The sequence below is a fragment of the Uranotaenia lowii genome, chromosome 2, assembly GCF_029784155.1.
Source record: "Uranotaenia lowii strain MFRU-FL chromosome 2, ASM2978415v1, whole genome shotgun sequence".
NCBI classification, from domain to species: domain Eukaryota; kingdom Metazoa; phylum Arthropoda; class Insecta; order Diptera; family Culicidae; genus Uranotaenia; species Uranotaenia lowii.
In genome coordinates this window covers 137356177-137371372 of record NC_073692.1, presented here as the reverse complement: position 1 = coordinate 137371372, position 15196 = coordinate 137356177, and the positions used below count along the sequence as shown (strand labels likewise).

General features: G+C 33.6%; 2 protein-coding genes across 8 annotated transcripts in view; one reads left to right on the top strand and one right to left on the bottom strand.

Moving 5' to 3' along the window:
- Positions 1–14986, top strand: part of LOC129742166 (zinc finger protein 8-like) — a 35337-nt gene extending 20351 nt beyond the window's left edge. For 2 of the 4 annotated variants that reach the window (XM_055734023.1, XM_055734022.1), the window contains exons 2-5: positions 9032–9156; positions 9224–9713; positions 9770–9992; positions 14474–14986. In XM_055734023.1, coding sequence (XP_055589998.1) covers positions 9052–9156; positions 9224–9713; positions 9770–9992; positions 14474–14717 — 1062 coding nt within the window. In that variant the 5' untranslated portion in view covers positions 9032–9051 and the 3' untranslated portion in view covers positions 14718–14986. Of the gene's footprint in view, positions 1–4139; positions 4360–4398; positions 4798–9031; positions 9157–9223; positions 9714–9769; positions 9993–14473 lie in introns of those variants that run through there. The other 2 variants (XM_055734025.1, XM_055734021.1) reach the window with 2 other exon arrangements.
- LOC129742161 (sodium/hydrogen exchanger 7) overlaps positions 14882–15196 on the bottom strand; it is a 301385-nt gene continuing 301070 nt past the window's right edge. For 2 of the 4 annotated variants that reach the window (XM_055734003.1, XM_055734009.1), the window contains one exon: positions 14882–15190. In XM_055734003.1, coding sequence (XP_055589978.1) covers positions 15080–15190 — 111 coding nt within the window. In that variant the 3' untranslated portion in view covers positions 14882–15079. The remainder of the gene's footprint in view (positions 15191–15196) is intronic. The other 2 variants (XM_055734014.1, XR_008736517.1) reach the window with 2 other exon arrangements.

The window sequence follows — 15196 nt, the reverse complement described above, 5'->3', positions numbered from 1 at the left end:
GTCGCTTCTAGAGCGTTTATCCCCAAAGCGATTGCGTTCCTGTAAAATCTGTCATAAAAATGTCGAAACAGGTGCCAAGCTATTTGAATTTGCTTCTTTGACATTGAATTAGATGAAGATATCTTTATAATAGTTGTTGAAAAGATAGATGATCTTTAACCTTAAGCTTATTATAATTTCAATAACACGTATCCACATAGTCAGGAATTTGAAGACGATTTTTGAAAAAAAAATTTAGCAAATAATCTAACAAAATTCGGGACGTTTTAAACAACATCTGCACATCCCGGACAGATTTGACTTATCTGGAATCTTCACTGGATTTATGGGCCAGCCTGAATATATCCAGAAAATGTGGAATGAACTAAAATCAAAGAATAAAGGGATACTTGTCAGCATTCTCCTGTACGATCTACAGTGAAAAGTACGCGGAAACACCTTAGATGTTTGGCTGAAACCATAAGTTTTTAATGATTGTGTTGCTTTTACAACATTATTTTTCAATATTATATGAATAATCCAAAGTCATTTGAAAAATTTTACAAGTCTGTAGTAGATATTCGGCCTATTCGGCCGAATACTTAGCTCAACTATTCGGTGAGCCGAATATTCGGCTTAACGGTTTTTTGGCGGTATTCGGCGCCGAATATTCGGTACATCTCTAGTTTCTAGCATTTGCAATGAAATATTTCCAAAATAACATAAATTTCGCCCAAAACATAAACAGGTACATTTAACCCACACGGTTTGAGGTTCGGCAATTTTATTAAAATAAAATCGCAATTTTAATAAAATAAAATCGAAAATCGGCAGTAATAATAAAATCGATTTCTCAAAAACTGAAGGATTTTTCAACATAAAAATTACTCCAATGTATAGTTTCTATACAGATGTCGGTTCATGTGTATATAGTTTTTGTACACATATTCGATGTAATATTTGATTAAATCAGTATTCTGCTTATCAGGCTCATATAGACCGCTTTTTCCCTATACGACAGAAAACGCTCATCGTGCCCTGATTGATAGTGCTCTGTTCGTCCCGAGCTAACAAATTTAAGTAAAAACGCATTTCAAAATTGATTAAAGTGAAAAATCAAAAATTTAATAATGGTGAAAATTGAGAAACAATGTGTATGGGAGAGTGGGGAATCATGGGCCACTTTTTTTCGTTGTTCCATAACTTCTTTATAATAAAACATATAATGAAAATAAAAATTGGTATGGTTTTCTACATTTTCCAGGAATTATAAGGTTTTTTTTAATTTAAAAAAAGTTATTTTCCCCAAGTTCAGACTGTTTAAAAAAAGCAATATTTTTTGGATTTGGAAAAAATGGTGGGGAATCGTGCGCCACTAAATCCAAATTGATCAAATAACATGTAAAGTTTATGAGTTGACCAAAAACTGTGATTTCATAATTCATTTCGTTATGTCAAAGCAATTTCAGATGATGAAATAAAAAGAGAGCTGTGTATGATCGAATAGATTCCAAAACCTGGCTCGCGAACGTTTTGGCAAAATTCCTTATATAAGATGGACAAAATATTTTTCATAACTCTTCATTTGACATAAGAAAACTTTACAGATAGGGAAAACGTATATTTTTTATATGAACTTAAGGTTCTCCATCGATGCAATAAACGGGTGTTTTTTTAATTATGAAAGTAATTTTTTCTAACTTTTTTTTAGCTTGATAAATAAAAGAAGCATATGATGCGTATTTAAGTCAACAACATATAGAAATATATGCTCACGCAAAGCGTCGACGATGACAGTTGGTTCGAGATTTTTATCTCAACACACATCTGAGATATTGAAAGTGCCCCACGTTTCCCCATGGCCCACGATACCCCACTCTCCCCTACATAATGTTGCAGTGCGTACATTATAGATCAAGATAATTTAAATGTCATAAAAGTTTATTTCGTGGTGCTCAAAAATTATAATATTTTCGTCACTTGAGAACCTAGCTGGTTTTTTAAAAATATTTCTGTAAAGATGATAAGGGGCCGTTCAAATATTACGTAACGCAATTTTCGGTCATTCTCAATCCCACCCATTTCCTATTTTAATTTCAGTTTTACAGGGTTGCTAGCGAACCGGGAAAACCGGGAAAAACTTTGGAATTTCATCACGTCACCGGGAAACCGGGAAAAAACCGGGAATCTCGGCACCTCACCGGGAAAATTGACATTTTTAAATTTTTTTCAATAAGTTTCAATAATAATTTTAGAATTATTTCAAAATTTAAGAATATTTTTGATAGCCTCGATATAGTTTCATTTCATAAACTCTCATTTTCGTTCATTAGTAAAATAAGCGTTTATGTTATCACTTTTTTAACTAATTGCGGAGAAATATGAGTTATCTCATTTTTTCGCTCTCCGCAAGTATGCTACACTTACAAGCATAACTCAAATGATATTTATTTAATAATGAAACTATTATCGACAAAACTAAACACAAAACTGTACTTTTTTCTCGCTTAAAGAATAGAAGTTTCTAACTCAACCAGGTTCTCTTTTAAAGAGGGGCAGCAACATACAAATGAATTAAAGTGCTCTAGAAATTGAACTTTTCAATATGTATTTGATAAAAATCCACCTGACACCAGTTCGAGGTTTTCTGAATAAGTTTCAATATGGTACTAAAGTGTTATTTTCTCCAATTTCCTTGGTCTAGTCAGGACCAGTTTCAGTTTCGACGTAAAATTATTCAGTGTTCGATATGGATATTTCATAAAAAGATTTTATGCAAAAAGCAAATAATTTGGCAGCGTGAGACGTTTTTAAGCATCAGAAAAAAAAATGACTTTTCAATGTTGTTGTTGTGTATTTCGTTGGAATTGGCCTGAGGAAGGAAGCATTACATCGCAAGTGTTAAGTTTTTAATTCGTTCTACGTTAAGCTGTTTCTTAAAGTTTCCGAAATCTAAGGTCTTAACCATGATAGAAAATAATATCTTACACTCAAACAATTAAACATCAGCCCTGTTTTATACACGGTTTCTATATTTTCACTTATCTGTAGTTCAAATGACTATTACTATAAGTTATTCATTGTTTTGCTAAAAAACATTTTTTTCAAAAACATGTCTTTGGATTTGTACAAAAAAATATAACTGGATTTAAAAAAAACTGAATATTTTCCTCCAATCTGATGATTTTAAGTTTTGTAAGAAAAATCCCCTTACAAGTTGATTTTATAGTATGTTTCGATGTATTGTTAACATATTTCTAAAAAAATTATACTTTTTTTTTCTAGAACTCTAAAGAAATTCTAGAAAATTTATATTGGCTGAAAAGTACTACATTATAGTTTCAAGATAAATTTAACCGGACTTTTTTTTTTTCAAAATTGTTGAAATTGTGGAGCAAAACAACGAATAGATGCCCAGTTCGTTAGATTTGTTTAAAAAAAATTATGAAAACCTGTGAATTTGAATCGAAAAGACTATGTGTTAGAAAACACCGAATGTTTGCCATGATTTCTAATCGGTTAACAAGTTTTGGGATACAATTATTAGAAATTTGAAGCCTTTTTTATTGATTTTTTTATTCGCCATGATTTGAAATAAAAAACGAGTATAATAAATATCGGAAAAGTTATCATTTATAACCGGGAAAAAACCTGGGAAAAACCGGGAAAAACTTTGGAATTTTAAAACGAAAAATCGCTAGCAACCCTGGTTTTATAGACAAATCAAAAGGTCGCTAATAAATACAGTTTAATATTTTAAGCAATTTTTTCGTGAAAAAAAAACCCAATTACCATTCAAACACAAATTCCTCATCTCTAGAGTAATCAGCTAGTAATGAATAAAAAAAAGGCTTAAAGACACAATATCTGCTTTATGTACAAAAAAGTTGATTTGTGTTAACAGCATAAATCAGACTAGCATACATTCAGGAAGTTCTTTTTAGCGAGAAATAAGTTAAGCGAAAACACTCAAAAGAATTCACGAGTGTTTATCGATGTAGCTGTCGATAACAATTATCGCATGTGTTGCAGCTCATAAGTTTCACTATCATAGGCTCATTTGTTTACACTAGCCTGATGTTAACAGTTCTAAGGGAAAATTTACAATTCTAACCCATTGCGGAACCAACTTTGAAGAAGCCGTCGTCCAAGTATCGAATGGACTCGGCTGCGGTTTGATTTGGCTCTGACAGGCGTGTCATAGTTACTTAGCCGCTGCGCCCCGTTGCGTCCAATCTGATTCACTTTCGACGGCATCTGACCCGGGCGCCGATACGCGCCGCGCGCTTACTTTACTATGAGGTGCATCGGAAAACAAGTGGCTAGCTGCGCTGGATTCCGCGAGTGGTGGCTGACTTAGAACGTGGCTCGATTAGAACGGTGAGAAATAGGAGGTACCTGCCTATCTCTGACTGATGCAGTTGCATTTGGAGGGGTTTGAACTTGCTAGAATTTTTCCACTTGATGCAGTTTCGATCCAAGCATGGTTAAATTCGGAACCTCCTAGAGTTGCTGCTGGAGGAACGGTAGCTGTTTGGTAGTTGCGCGTCGATATAAATATCCTTATGCGTGTCTCGTGCGTGTCTAGTGCGAGATTAACGGTATTTGTGACTTAGCTGTCTAGTATCGTCGTGCGTCGTTATCCTTGAAGAATCGATTAAAGACAATGTTTGGTTTACCGTTAAATCTTGCCGATAAAAAAACGCGTGGGCCTGTGCTAGATGCTAACTGTTGAAACTTTTAAAAACGGATGGTCCAGTTGAAACTTTGTAGTGAAACGATTTTGAACCTGCCGTTACTTGAGCGCTGTCATGAAACGTGAGTTTGGCTTCAAAAATAGGAAAACGTTCGTGCTAAACGTTACTTACTCACAACAGGATGTGCGATTTTGACGAAATACTGATTATTCCAATTAGCATCGATTAAATGATATGGTTTAGACAATGTGCTTGAGTCATGTTTTGTTTGGTTCAAGCATTCATTTCAAGGAATCTGTAAACAGGTTTAATTAATATTAGTGCTTTGTGCGTCTTAGAACTGGTGGAAATTATCCTCTACAAACTTTTTCCAGGCAATGATGGTTAATTATTATCGTTTCGTTTACTACGAAATTAATGTGTTGTGTATCCTGTAAGGTCGCTTCGCAAAAATAATGACAAACATATTTATTCTTAGTGTCAGTTTTATTTTCAAATAATACGAATTTTGTTCGAGGATCATTCTATCGTTTTTTAAATAAACATATTAAAATATATCTATGTACAATATTTGCTAGAGTGAATTGTCATGATAAACAACATTAAAAAAGACGTGGTGCTCCATACACAAGAGTCTAGATTTTAGCTTGACAAATTAGAAAAAAAAACCTGACATGCACAAAAAAAAAGTTAATTACATCAACATTTATTCTTTAAATACTACTTAGGTACAAGTATGCGAATACTAAAATCATATCATACATTTGTATGTATCAGTTTTAATTTTCTGAAAATAGTGCATTTTATTTTTTAACTTTCTTGAATCATCTTTAAACTCAATATCTAAACAACAGGTTATTTAGGATTTTTTATTTACAACAGAAATATATACTAAAACATGAATGATCAGAGACTGCAATACACCAAATATTTACAACTTTTCAATTCAAAAACTTTTCGAGTTTTTTTTCAACTAACAACAGTGTACTGTTTATTGTTCTATAACCTGGCAAAATCGGGCATTTGATTTCAAATTACCCAAGCACTATCCGGACAAATTTATTCAAAATCCTAGCATTATTCGAAAAAATAAATCTTTTGAAAGTTGAAGGTAAATCACTTTAAATTTCAATTTTCCGTGGAGGCACATCAGACACGTTCGAATCATATTTAAAGCCTAGATAAATTTTTGATGCCTATTTGTATGAACATAATTATGAAAAAATCGTCTTTGGATCCAAAAAATAAAAAAAAACACGCTACACGAATCCTGAATATTTTAGGTTTGAAGTGAAATATGCGATTTCTGGAAGTTGGCCATGAATTTTGGACATCTGACGTAATTTGTTCGTGCTCCGTAAAAATTTATCAAAATAATACTGTAAATAGTCAAAAAACCGTAAAATTGTGCATAAAGATTAGAAAGGATAACGTTGATATAAAGTGTAACGGTGGGTGAAGTTTGGAAAGCAGCTTTCCGGGATTTATTAATTGCGATTCAAAAATTTGTGCTTAAAAGAAAAGAAAAATGGCTATCGGTGTTATCTGATTTGCGCTTACGCAGTATCAAATTTATCGATTGATTATCAAGCGTACTTTCCGATATAAAAATGTGCTCAGTGGTCGACTGCTAGTGAAGTCAGGATTTTTTTTTTAAAAGCATCTGAAGAATTTAGAAAAACAGCAATGCAGTGGCACAGTAGACTGAGTCGATTTTGGGTCATTTTGGAATTTCTCAAACCCTGGGGTCTAGAAAGCTTCGGCTTAGTCCAAAACTCATCCATGATTTTTTGCAAAATTTTTAAATAACGTTTACATAAGTAAATTTGAACTTTTAGGTTTGTATGGGAAAATTTAATATTTTGTACTGAAAAATCAACATCATTTTTGGTTCTTCTGTGGAACCGAGCCAGCTGATGGTTTTTGTTCCAATTTATAAATTTTCCCAAGGAAATTTTCCGCTGAACAACTTCCTCGGAGACCATAACTTCGTATCTTATTAAGAAAAAAAAAGTGTTTAACTGTTTAACAGGGGTATGTTTTTTCGCATTGATAAACAATAAATTCATCTGACATCACTGCAGGGTGCCTAGTGAGATATTGCCTGACTACTTTTCATGCAATACTTCGCGAGGCTCCAGCAGTGATGTCAATTGAATTTATTGTTAATCAATGCGAAAAGACATACCCCTGTTAAACAGTTAGACACTTTTTTTCTTAATAAGATACGAAGTTATGGTCTTCGACAAAGTTGTTCAGCGGAAAATTTCCTTGGGAGAATTTATAAATTGGAACAAAAACCATCAGCTGGCTCGGTTCCACAGAAGAACCAAAAATGATGTTGATTTTCAGTACAAAATATTCAATTTTCCCAAACCTAAACCTAAAAGTTCAAATTTACTCCGTAAACGTTACTTAAAAATTCTACAAAAAATCATGGATGAATTTTGGACCAAGTCGATGCTTTTTAGACCCCAGGGTTTTTGAAATTCAAAAATGACCCCAAATCGACTCAGTCTAATCTGCATATTTGGTCCATGTTATTTCAAAATAAGGTACGGCATACTCCGCAAATCTCTCATTCTGTGTTTTTGCGATTCTAAATGATATGAAAAATCACAAAAAAAAGTATTTTTTTATTGATTTTGATGTTTCTACAAAATAAATCATTTATCAACCCAGTTTTATAAATATTAGCTGATTATTGAATGAACAAAACAATTGTTTTCAAGAAAAAAAAAGTCATTGATTTTTTTCTTAAATTTTCATGATATTGGAAACCAAAAACTTACTTTAAATGAATCTCTCAATCAGTTTAAATATAGCTGACACAGTGAAATTTTATTATTCGAACCAGGATGGACACGATCTTGGTTCAAAAACACCATCTTTTAATGGCCATTTGGCTCAATTTTAGACGCTACTAAAATAATAAAAAAAAAATCGAAGTAGCTTCGAAGATACAGTCAAATTTGCGATCCGGGTCTATATGACGCTAAACGGCTAATTTTCCTTTTTTTTTAACCGTAAAGGAAGATTAAATAACTTAAAGGGATTAAAGAAATCTAAATCACTAAAATATTTTTCAACTCACAATTTTTATTTAATATTTAAAAAAAAATGTACGAGGAACCCGACCTATTTTAAAAAAGAATTGAATGTCGTATTTTCATTGATTGACAGTGTTTTAAGATCTATTTAGATCAAGAAAAGGACTTTTTCTTTAATGTGAAGAATAATTTAGGGTAAAAAAATGTAAACTGTAGTCTTCTTCTCCTCTTCTTATTATGAAAGCAGTGAAGCACATTGAAAATTTTATATGTTTAAATAGCGTATGTGGGATGCCCGAGAATAGGCGGAATATTGTTCATCAGGTTATGTCGTGAGGAGAAACACCATTTAAATAAAACAACTAATATGTTCAGATAGAGAACATTCTACAAAAATTTCACTTTACCAAAAAAAAGTAAATTTGAATAAATGTGATGAGAATGATGATGTGATGAAATTTTATGTCAAATACTGATGTCCATTAATGTAAGTAATTTTCAAAATCCAACGTTTCGAGTAAAAAAGGTAATTCCAATTGGGTAAACTTTGAATAAAGTTTCTTTGATGGAAACTGAAAGCTCAATATTATCAAATCAATATTGTAAAAATCGACGAAAAAAGTTTCCAGTTCTTTCACGTTATGACTTTTTGTGAGAAGTATAGCGATTGCTGATGCAATAAAATATTTCATTTCAATGAAAAAACATAAATCAACAAGTTTGAAGAAATCATCTATGGTCAGATTTCTCACTAACGTATAATAAATCAGTAATAATAGTACGACTATCCAATTAATTTTGATTGCAAAACTATTCGGAATGAATAACTCAAAAATATTCACGACGTTCCGTAACAAAATGATTTTATTTGGTGTTGTTTTTAAACATCATTAAACAACCTTAAAGGTTAAAACTTATCATCTCGAAAGATTTAGGGTTTTGCAGAGATGTACAATAAACGTTTGAATCTAAAATCTTTTCATAACCCACCAATAGAGAAGTTAATGATAATTAGATCGTTGATGGCTCAATCATTAGGAGAAAATAATAGTGCAAGTGATTCCACCTTAAATCCTTCTTAATCATCATTTAGCCAAATCACGACAGACATGAGGCACGTGCCAGCCAGACGATTCTGTCATGGACGCACCCAATGCAATTAACTTTTAAACTGAAGAAAATAATTGACCATTATAAGTTAGGAAACATCGTTGAACGTTATGTGATCTAATGATCAGAACTACAATTTTGATCGTACCTGATAGTAAATCAAAATAAATTCGTTTACACTATTTTCTTCCTTAGATTTAGCAACACCTACCACCATGATGGATTCCATCTGTCGGCTGTGTATGGAGAGCAGCAATTTGAATCATTCCATGTCTGACGACAAAATTCGTTCCATGATTGAGTACTGCATACAATTAAAGGTAAAGTTGGGAAATATACCTATTTTATAACTTTTATTCAAACTAGATTTTTTTTTGTATCCAACAGATCGATGTTGCCAACGATCTGTTTCCGGTGGAAATTTGCGACGACTGCTACTACAAAATCAAGGATTTTTCGGAATTCAAAGAAAACTGCCACAGTATTCAGGACATGCTACGTCAAGAAATCGAACAAACTCGGCTCGAATGTGATCGAATGGATGATGAGATTCAATCGCAGCGAACTGCCCTAGATGATCTGGATCTGTTCGTTGGGGATATTAACTATTCGGATATAGAGTATTTGGATGAGACGTTGCTGTTTAGTGATTTGAACGCGGAGGAACTGTTGCGAGACTTGGAGAACAGCGGTGGACGGGATAGTGATTTGACTGACTTTTTCGAACCTAGTTCAGTGAGTTCTTCCGATAGTCAATACAAAAAGAGGGCTAAACGGTGCTACAAGGAGGAGTACAACGCGGCGCTCATTACGTGTGATATCTGTGGAAAATTGGTTCACAAGACGTTGCTCCCTGGACATATCAATATGCACAATGGTGAGGAGTTCTTATGTAAAAATGGAAAAAAATAATCACCCTTTTACAATCTTTAGGAGTAAAACCCTACGCCTGTCCACGAGAGGGGTGTCATTCGACGTTTCACTGTAAACATAAATTGAAGCGGCATATCGGATACAAACATAAGGACGGCAATTTTCCCTGTGATCAGTGCGAAAAAGTGTTCAACTCCAATCTGGCCCTGTACCATCACAAGTTTGCATCCCACCAGCTGCGGAACAAGGCTTGCTCCAAGTGTGATAAGCGATTTCGAACCACGTAAGTATCCTTTGATGAAGATTCTCATGCTCATAGTCATCACAACACAGCAAAAAAAATAAAAATAAAAAAATGCTAAATCGAGCTAGAATAATAGAAAAAACGTATATGCTCTTTAAAGAAATATTGTAAACAAAGTACTTAACATAAAGGATCACCATCTTTATACAAGCCGTTTCTAAAAAAATGTTGAAAAAATTGGAGGCCTCTAGAGGACGTTGGAACTTTTACCGAAAATTAAAAAAACTGTCATTTCTGGCTCATTTTTGTAAACTGAGGAATCTCAGGACTTGTGCTCGAATCATTTTACTACTCATACCAAGAAAAATCAAAATTTATCGAGAAATACCGGAATTTCCCAAAATGTTTAAAACTGCAACATCATATTGAAAGACACACTGGCCTCTAATCGATATACGCCTTGAGAAACATACAGAAGCCAACGCCATGAAAAACTCGAGTAAATTTAGACAAAAATGGCACTTAAGGTCACAATTAAATTTGTGCAAAATTTTCCAAAATCTATGTTTAAATTTTTTTTTCGAACGCTCCAAAGATAAAGCTCTGCCTTCCCAATCATCTTTATAAACTCAACTCTTACCATCAACTCTTACCGTTCCGTAGTTGTGTTTTGACAGGACGTGAAAACATTTTCACTCTGGATAATTGTTTGAAGTTGGTCCTAGACTTGAAAAAACCTAGCAAAAAACAGGTAGAAATAGTTTGTGTTACAAACCCGCCGACCGTAATCTAGAGGATAGCGTTTAAGTCAACTAAGCCAGAGGTCATGAGATCGAGACTCGGTCACAGCATACATAATAGTACTTTTTCTGTGGGCTGGTGGTGTTAGCATTAGTTTGATGCTAGCCATTATATCCTTGAAAGATGTACGGTTTGGTTTAGTCTTTGAAGTTTTATTGAGATCCTATACGAAAACCTTTGGAATTCTAGAAAACTCCTTAAAATGCAGTTATCTATTCGAATAATTCGTAGATGCATAATTATTCACTTTTACACAGTAAATTTCTAGAAATAATCTAGTTTTTGTTGAAAAACACACGTGGTACTATTCTTATTTCGCACCCTTTTTTCCATATTGTTGGTCCTCAACGCCAATTGCAACGTAAAAAAAAGTAAACTTATGCTCGATTTATCCGTTAAACAATTCAAAACAAGTTGTAGAAGAAAATTTTCGTGACTTTCAATCATTCAGATTTTAACAGGCAAAACACATTGTGGTACTTTTCTTATTTCGCTCACTGTATTACCTACAGTACCGTTCATAATTGTATAGAAATTGGAAGCACGCGCACTGTCACTTCGACTTTGAACTTCCATAACTTTTTACTCTGATGATATTTTTTGATCAAACTTTTTGCGTTATTTAGATTAACTATCACACCATAATATCACGAAATTGGAGCTTTCTGGAGTTCGTGTGGCCTGAGAAACAGAAATTCTACGAAAATCGGACTTTTTGGACTTTTTTCCTTCAAACTGCAATATCTCTGAAACTACGCTACATTTTTTATTGAAATTTGTTTTAGTGATTGTTGAAATATAAAGCTAGCATGTCTGAAGTTTTTGAAAAGTTCTATCGATGAGATCAAAAGTTACGCGAGGTGCAATATTTCAGGCATGAACCTAGAAATGCGATTTCTATAGAATTTTGGACGATTCATGAGAACAATATCGTTTCCTCCACCAATCAGACAAAAAATGTCTGGCAAAAGCAATGCAGAAAAGAAAAAATGGAATAAATGATCCATTTGTGTTTTGAAATCATCGCTATATTGTTGTGATTTTTCGGTTGAAATAGATTTACTGGTTGTTAAACTGAGAATATGATTTTCCTATGGAAACATTCGTCCAAAATTCTATAGAAATCGCATTTCTAGATCCATGCCTGAAATATTGCACCTCGCGTAACTTTTGATCTCATCGATAGAACTTTTCTTTAACTTCAGACATGCTAGCTTTGTATTTCAACAATTACTGTGAAAAATTTCAATAAAAAATGTAGCGTAGTTTCAGAGATATTGCAGTTTGAATGAAAAAAGTCCAAAAAGTCCGATTTTCGTAGAATTACTGTTTCTCAGGCCACACAAACTCCAGAAAGCTCCAATTTCGTGATATTATAGTGTTATAGTGTAACGCAAAAAATTTGATCAAAAAATATCATCAGAGTAAAAAGTTATGGAAGTTCAAAGTCGAAGTGACAGTGCGCTTGCTTCCAATTTCTATACAATTATGAACGGTACTGTATTCCTTTTGACATGTAGTGTTTTATTTTTCTATTTTTAAGATATCTTCCTTTTTTTAAACCTCTTAATCAGTGCTAGGGGTTTCCATACAGGAGGTGTAGGACAATCCACACAGTACATTTTATTTAGCAGGAGACCATCTTTATTGCTGGAAAATCCAGCAGACTCAATTGCTGGAAAACAGCTATCTCAATTGCTGAAAATCAGTATTTTCTTTAAAAAAAAAAACGACAATTTTGGGATTCTTAATTAGATTTTAAATTGAAATTAGAATATTAAATCCCCTTGATAGTCATATTCAGAAAAAGAAATTTGTTCATTTTTCTTGAGTTACATTTAATTAAATTTTTACAACAAAATTAAATATATTGTAATATCTGCCAGTGGGCTTTTCGCCAAGTTTTGGACAATATGCTCCATCTGTTATAAAATTTATTAGTGTCTTTAAAGAAACACTTTATCTTTGCAAAAAACTATAACTTAATAATGAGCAAAAACAAAAACAAATTCGAGTTTGACTGATCGATTTCTGGTTTTTCAACAATGAAGATCAAGTGCTGAAAAAACCAGCAAGGCGGAGAATGTTTGCTGGTTTCCAGCAATTTTTTTGCTGGAAATCGAGGCTAAAATTTACTGTGTAATTGCCCGTAATGCTGGCCTAGCATTTTCTAAGGTTTACCTTCCCCAAATTTACCCCTATAACACCTCCCCACGTTTAAGGGTGAATCGGAGAGATCTCTACATCTACCTGTCGAGTAAACGTGAGTAACTTTAAGAAACTAATATACTCTTCCCTCTTTCCCACACAGTCCGCAGGGTTCGGCCAGGAAACCTTCAACTTTCTATGGGGACTAATTTTTCAATTTAAGAGATTCTTTAATCTAAGGCAACGAATTGGAAGACCTGGCTTCATTATGAGTTAGAAAGCATAACATCATCTGTTTAAAGATGGTAGAACTTCAGAACACAGTAATTTCATAAGACGGAGAGTAGCGCCAACCGACGATTCAGGCGACTGTTCATGCGATTGCAAATGCGAAGCTTAATTTTTACATAAAAAAACAAGTGTCCACTTTTTTTCGTGAACAGTCCTTATTTCAACTTTTAAAAACACATAACGTGCTTTTGTAGATTTGCAGCGGAATTTGATCGAAAAGTTAATTTTGTAAAGATTTACCGATGGAAAACTTTTTCAACTTGTCATCATGAAGTGTGGCATATTTTTAGTTTGTTGGACGATCCAGATGAAAGAACTTACTTACCTTCCCCACTTCTACAATCGAAATGTTCGGATTGCACTTAATAAAACATTTCACTTACTTAACTTTAAAGGAATCAATCATCCTCACCTTCATTTAAATTTTAGCACCCCGTTTGAACTCTAAGAATGATTTTATTTGTAACTTTTTTATTTGAAACGGCTCATACCTTGAGACTTGACCTTAGAACGATTTATGTATAAGATGAAATTTCGTTCGAAAAGTTGATTTTCAGCTGTTTTGGGATCTGCTTGGTCAATCAACTTATTCATAAAACGCTGTTTCAAATCACATGGCAGATCGTTACGAAATTTTGCACATGTAAACAATCAATTGTTAGGTTGATTTACTGAAGATTTCATCAATTTCCATCCGTGCATTCAAAAGTTATTCACAAAACAAAGTGTTGCATTTTTTCGGAATACACTCTTTAAGTGGATGACCATGAAATAAGCTACGGGATCTCGCGAATTGGTTCGGTTTTTGTTTAAAAACATGCTCAAATGCTTTATAATATACACAAAAATATGTACTTGTGTCAATAATGATGATAGCAAAAGACCAAAACTGCCCATCTGCACGAACACAGCGATGACAAAAAGCAATATCGTGATATCTATGGTGATTCTACCTTAATCTGTGCATGTGGTGCCTATCTTATAATACTTACATCATGTTTTTAGCAGAAATTAAAATTCGGAAAGAGTTTTTATTGCAAAATTTACGTGAATACGCAATCTGTAACATGCCAGCAATTGTAAACTTAACGTAAATGAAGTGATTCCTTTGATGAAAATTTTTTACCATTTCATTACTCAAACATGTTTTTATGAGTTATCAAACAAGTGGCTGAGAATTTCTGAAAATTAATCGTGACGTTCAGGCCTATTATAACAGTGGTTTTAAAACTATCGAAGACAAAGATAAGATGCCATATTAAAGTGTTTTTCTTCAACAGCCACGGTCTCAATCGGCACATGCAGACGCACTCGGAGGAACGCAAATTTAAGTGCCACTACTGTCCGATGGCTTTCCTGAAGGATTCGGTACGGGAAATCCATCACCGAACACACACCAAGGAACGACCCTTCGTTTGTACAAAGTGCGGTGCAGACTACAACCACCGGAGGCTTCTCGTGAACCACATGAAACGGAAGCATCCCGGATCGGAAACGGTGCTACAAACGCTGCAGTGCACGTGAAATTTTAAAACGTTTGAAACACTTACACCAATCAGAAGCACTTTAGCTGAGAATCCTACTGTGAAAGTTACCTTATTTTAGTGTTTTTTTTAGAAAAAAATGTATACGAACAAACAGAAAACAAATGAAACTACTTTTTAATGACAGGTTTTCTAAATCAATTTTATGGATTTATTCTACATGGACACAATTACATTTTACAGTTTTGAAAAGTTTCTACATGTTATGCAAACAATAAACAGACATTACTATTCAAGAGATACAATAAATCAACACACATTGTATGGTTTACAGATATCACAGTCATGAAAGTGAAGCGGTGTATTTTTTTATTCCCGACAAAAAAATCAACGGATTAGCTTTTAAAAATGGAATATTTTGCCCCCAGCTCGCTTTCCTTGCTGAATGATTCTACTGGCAAAGTTGGACGAGTGTATGCCACCACCATGAACTGAGTCATCCATAATCTCCAACTAAGG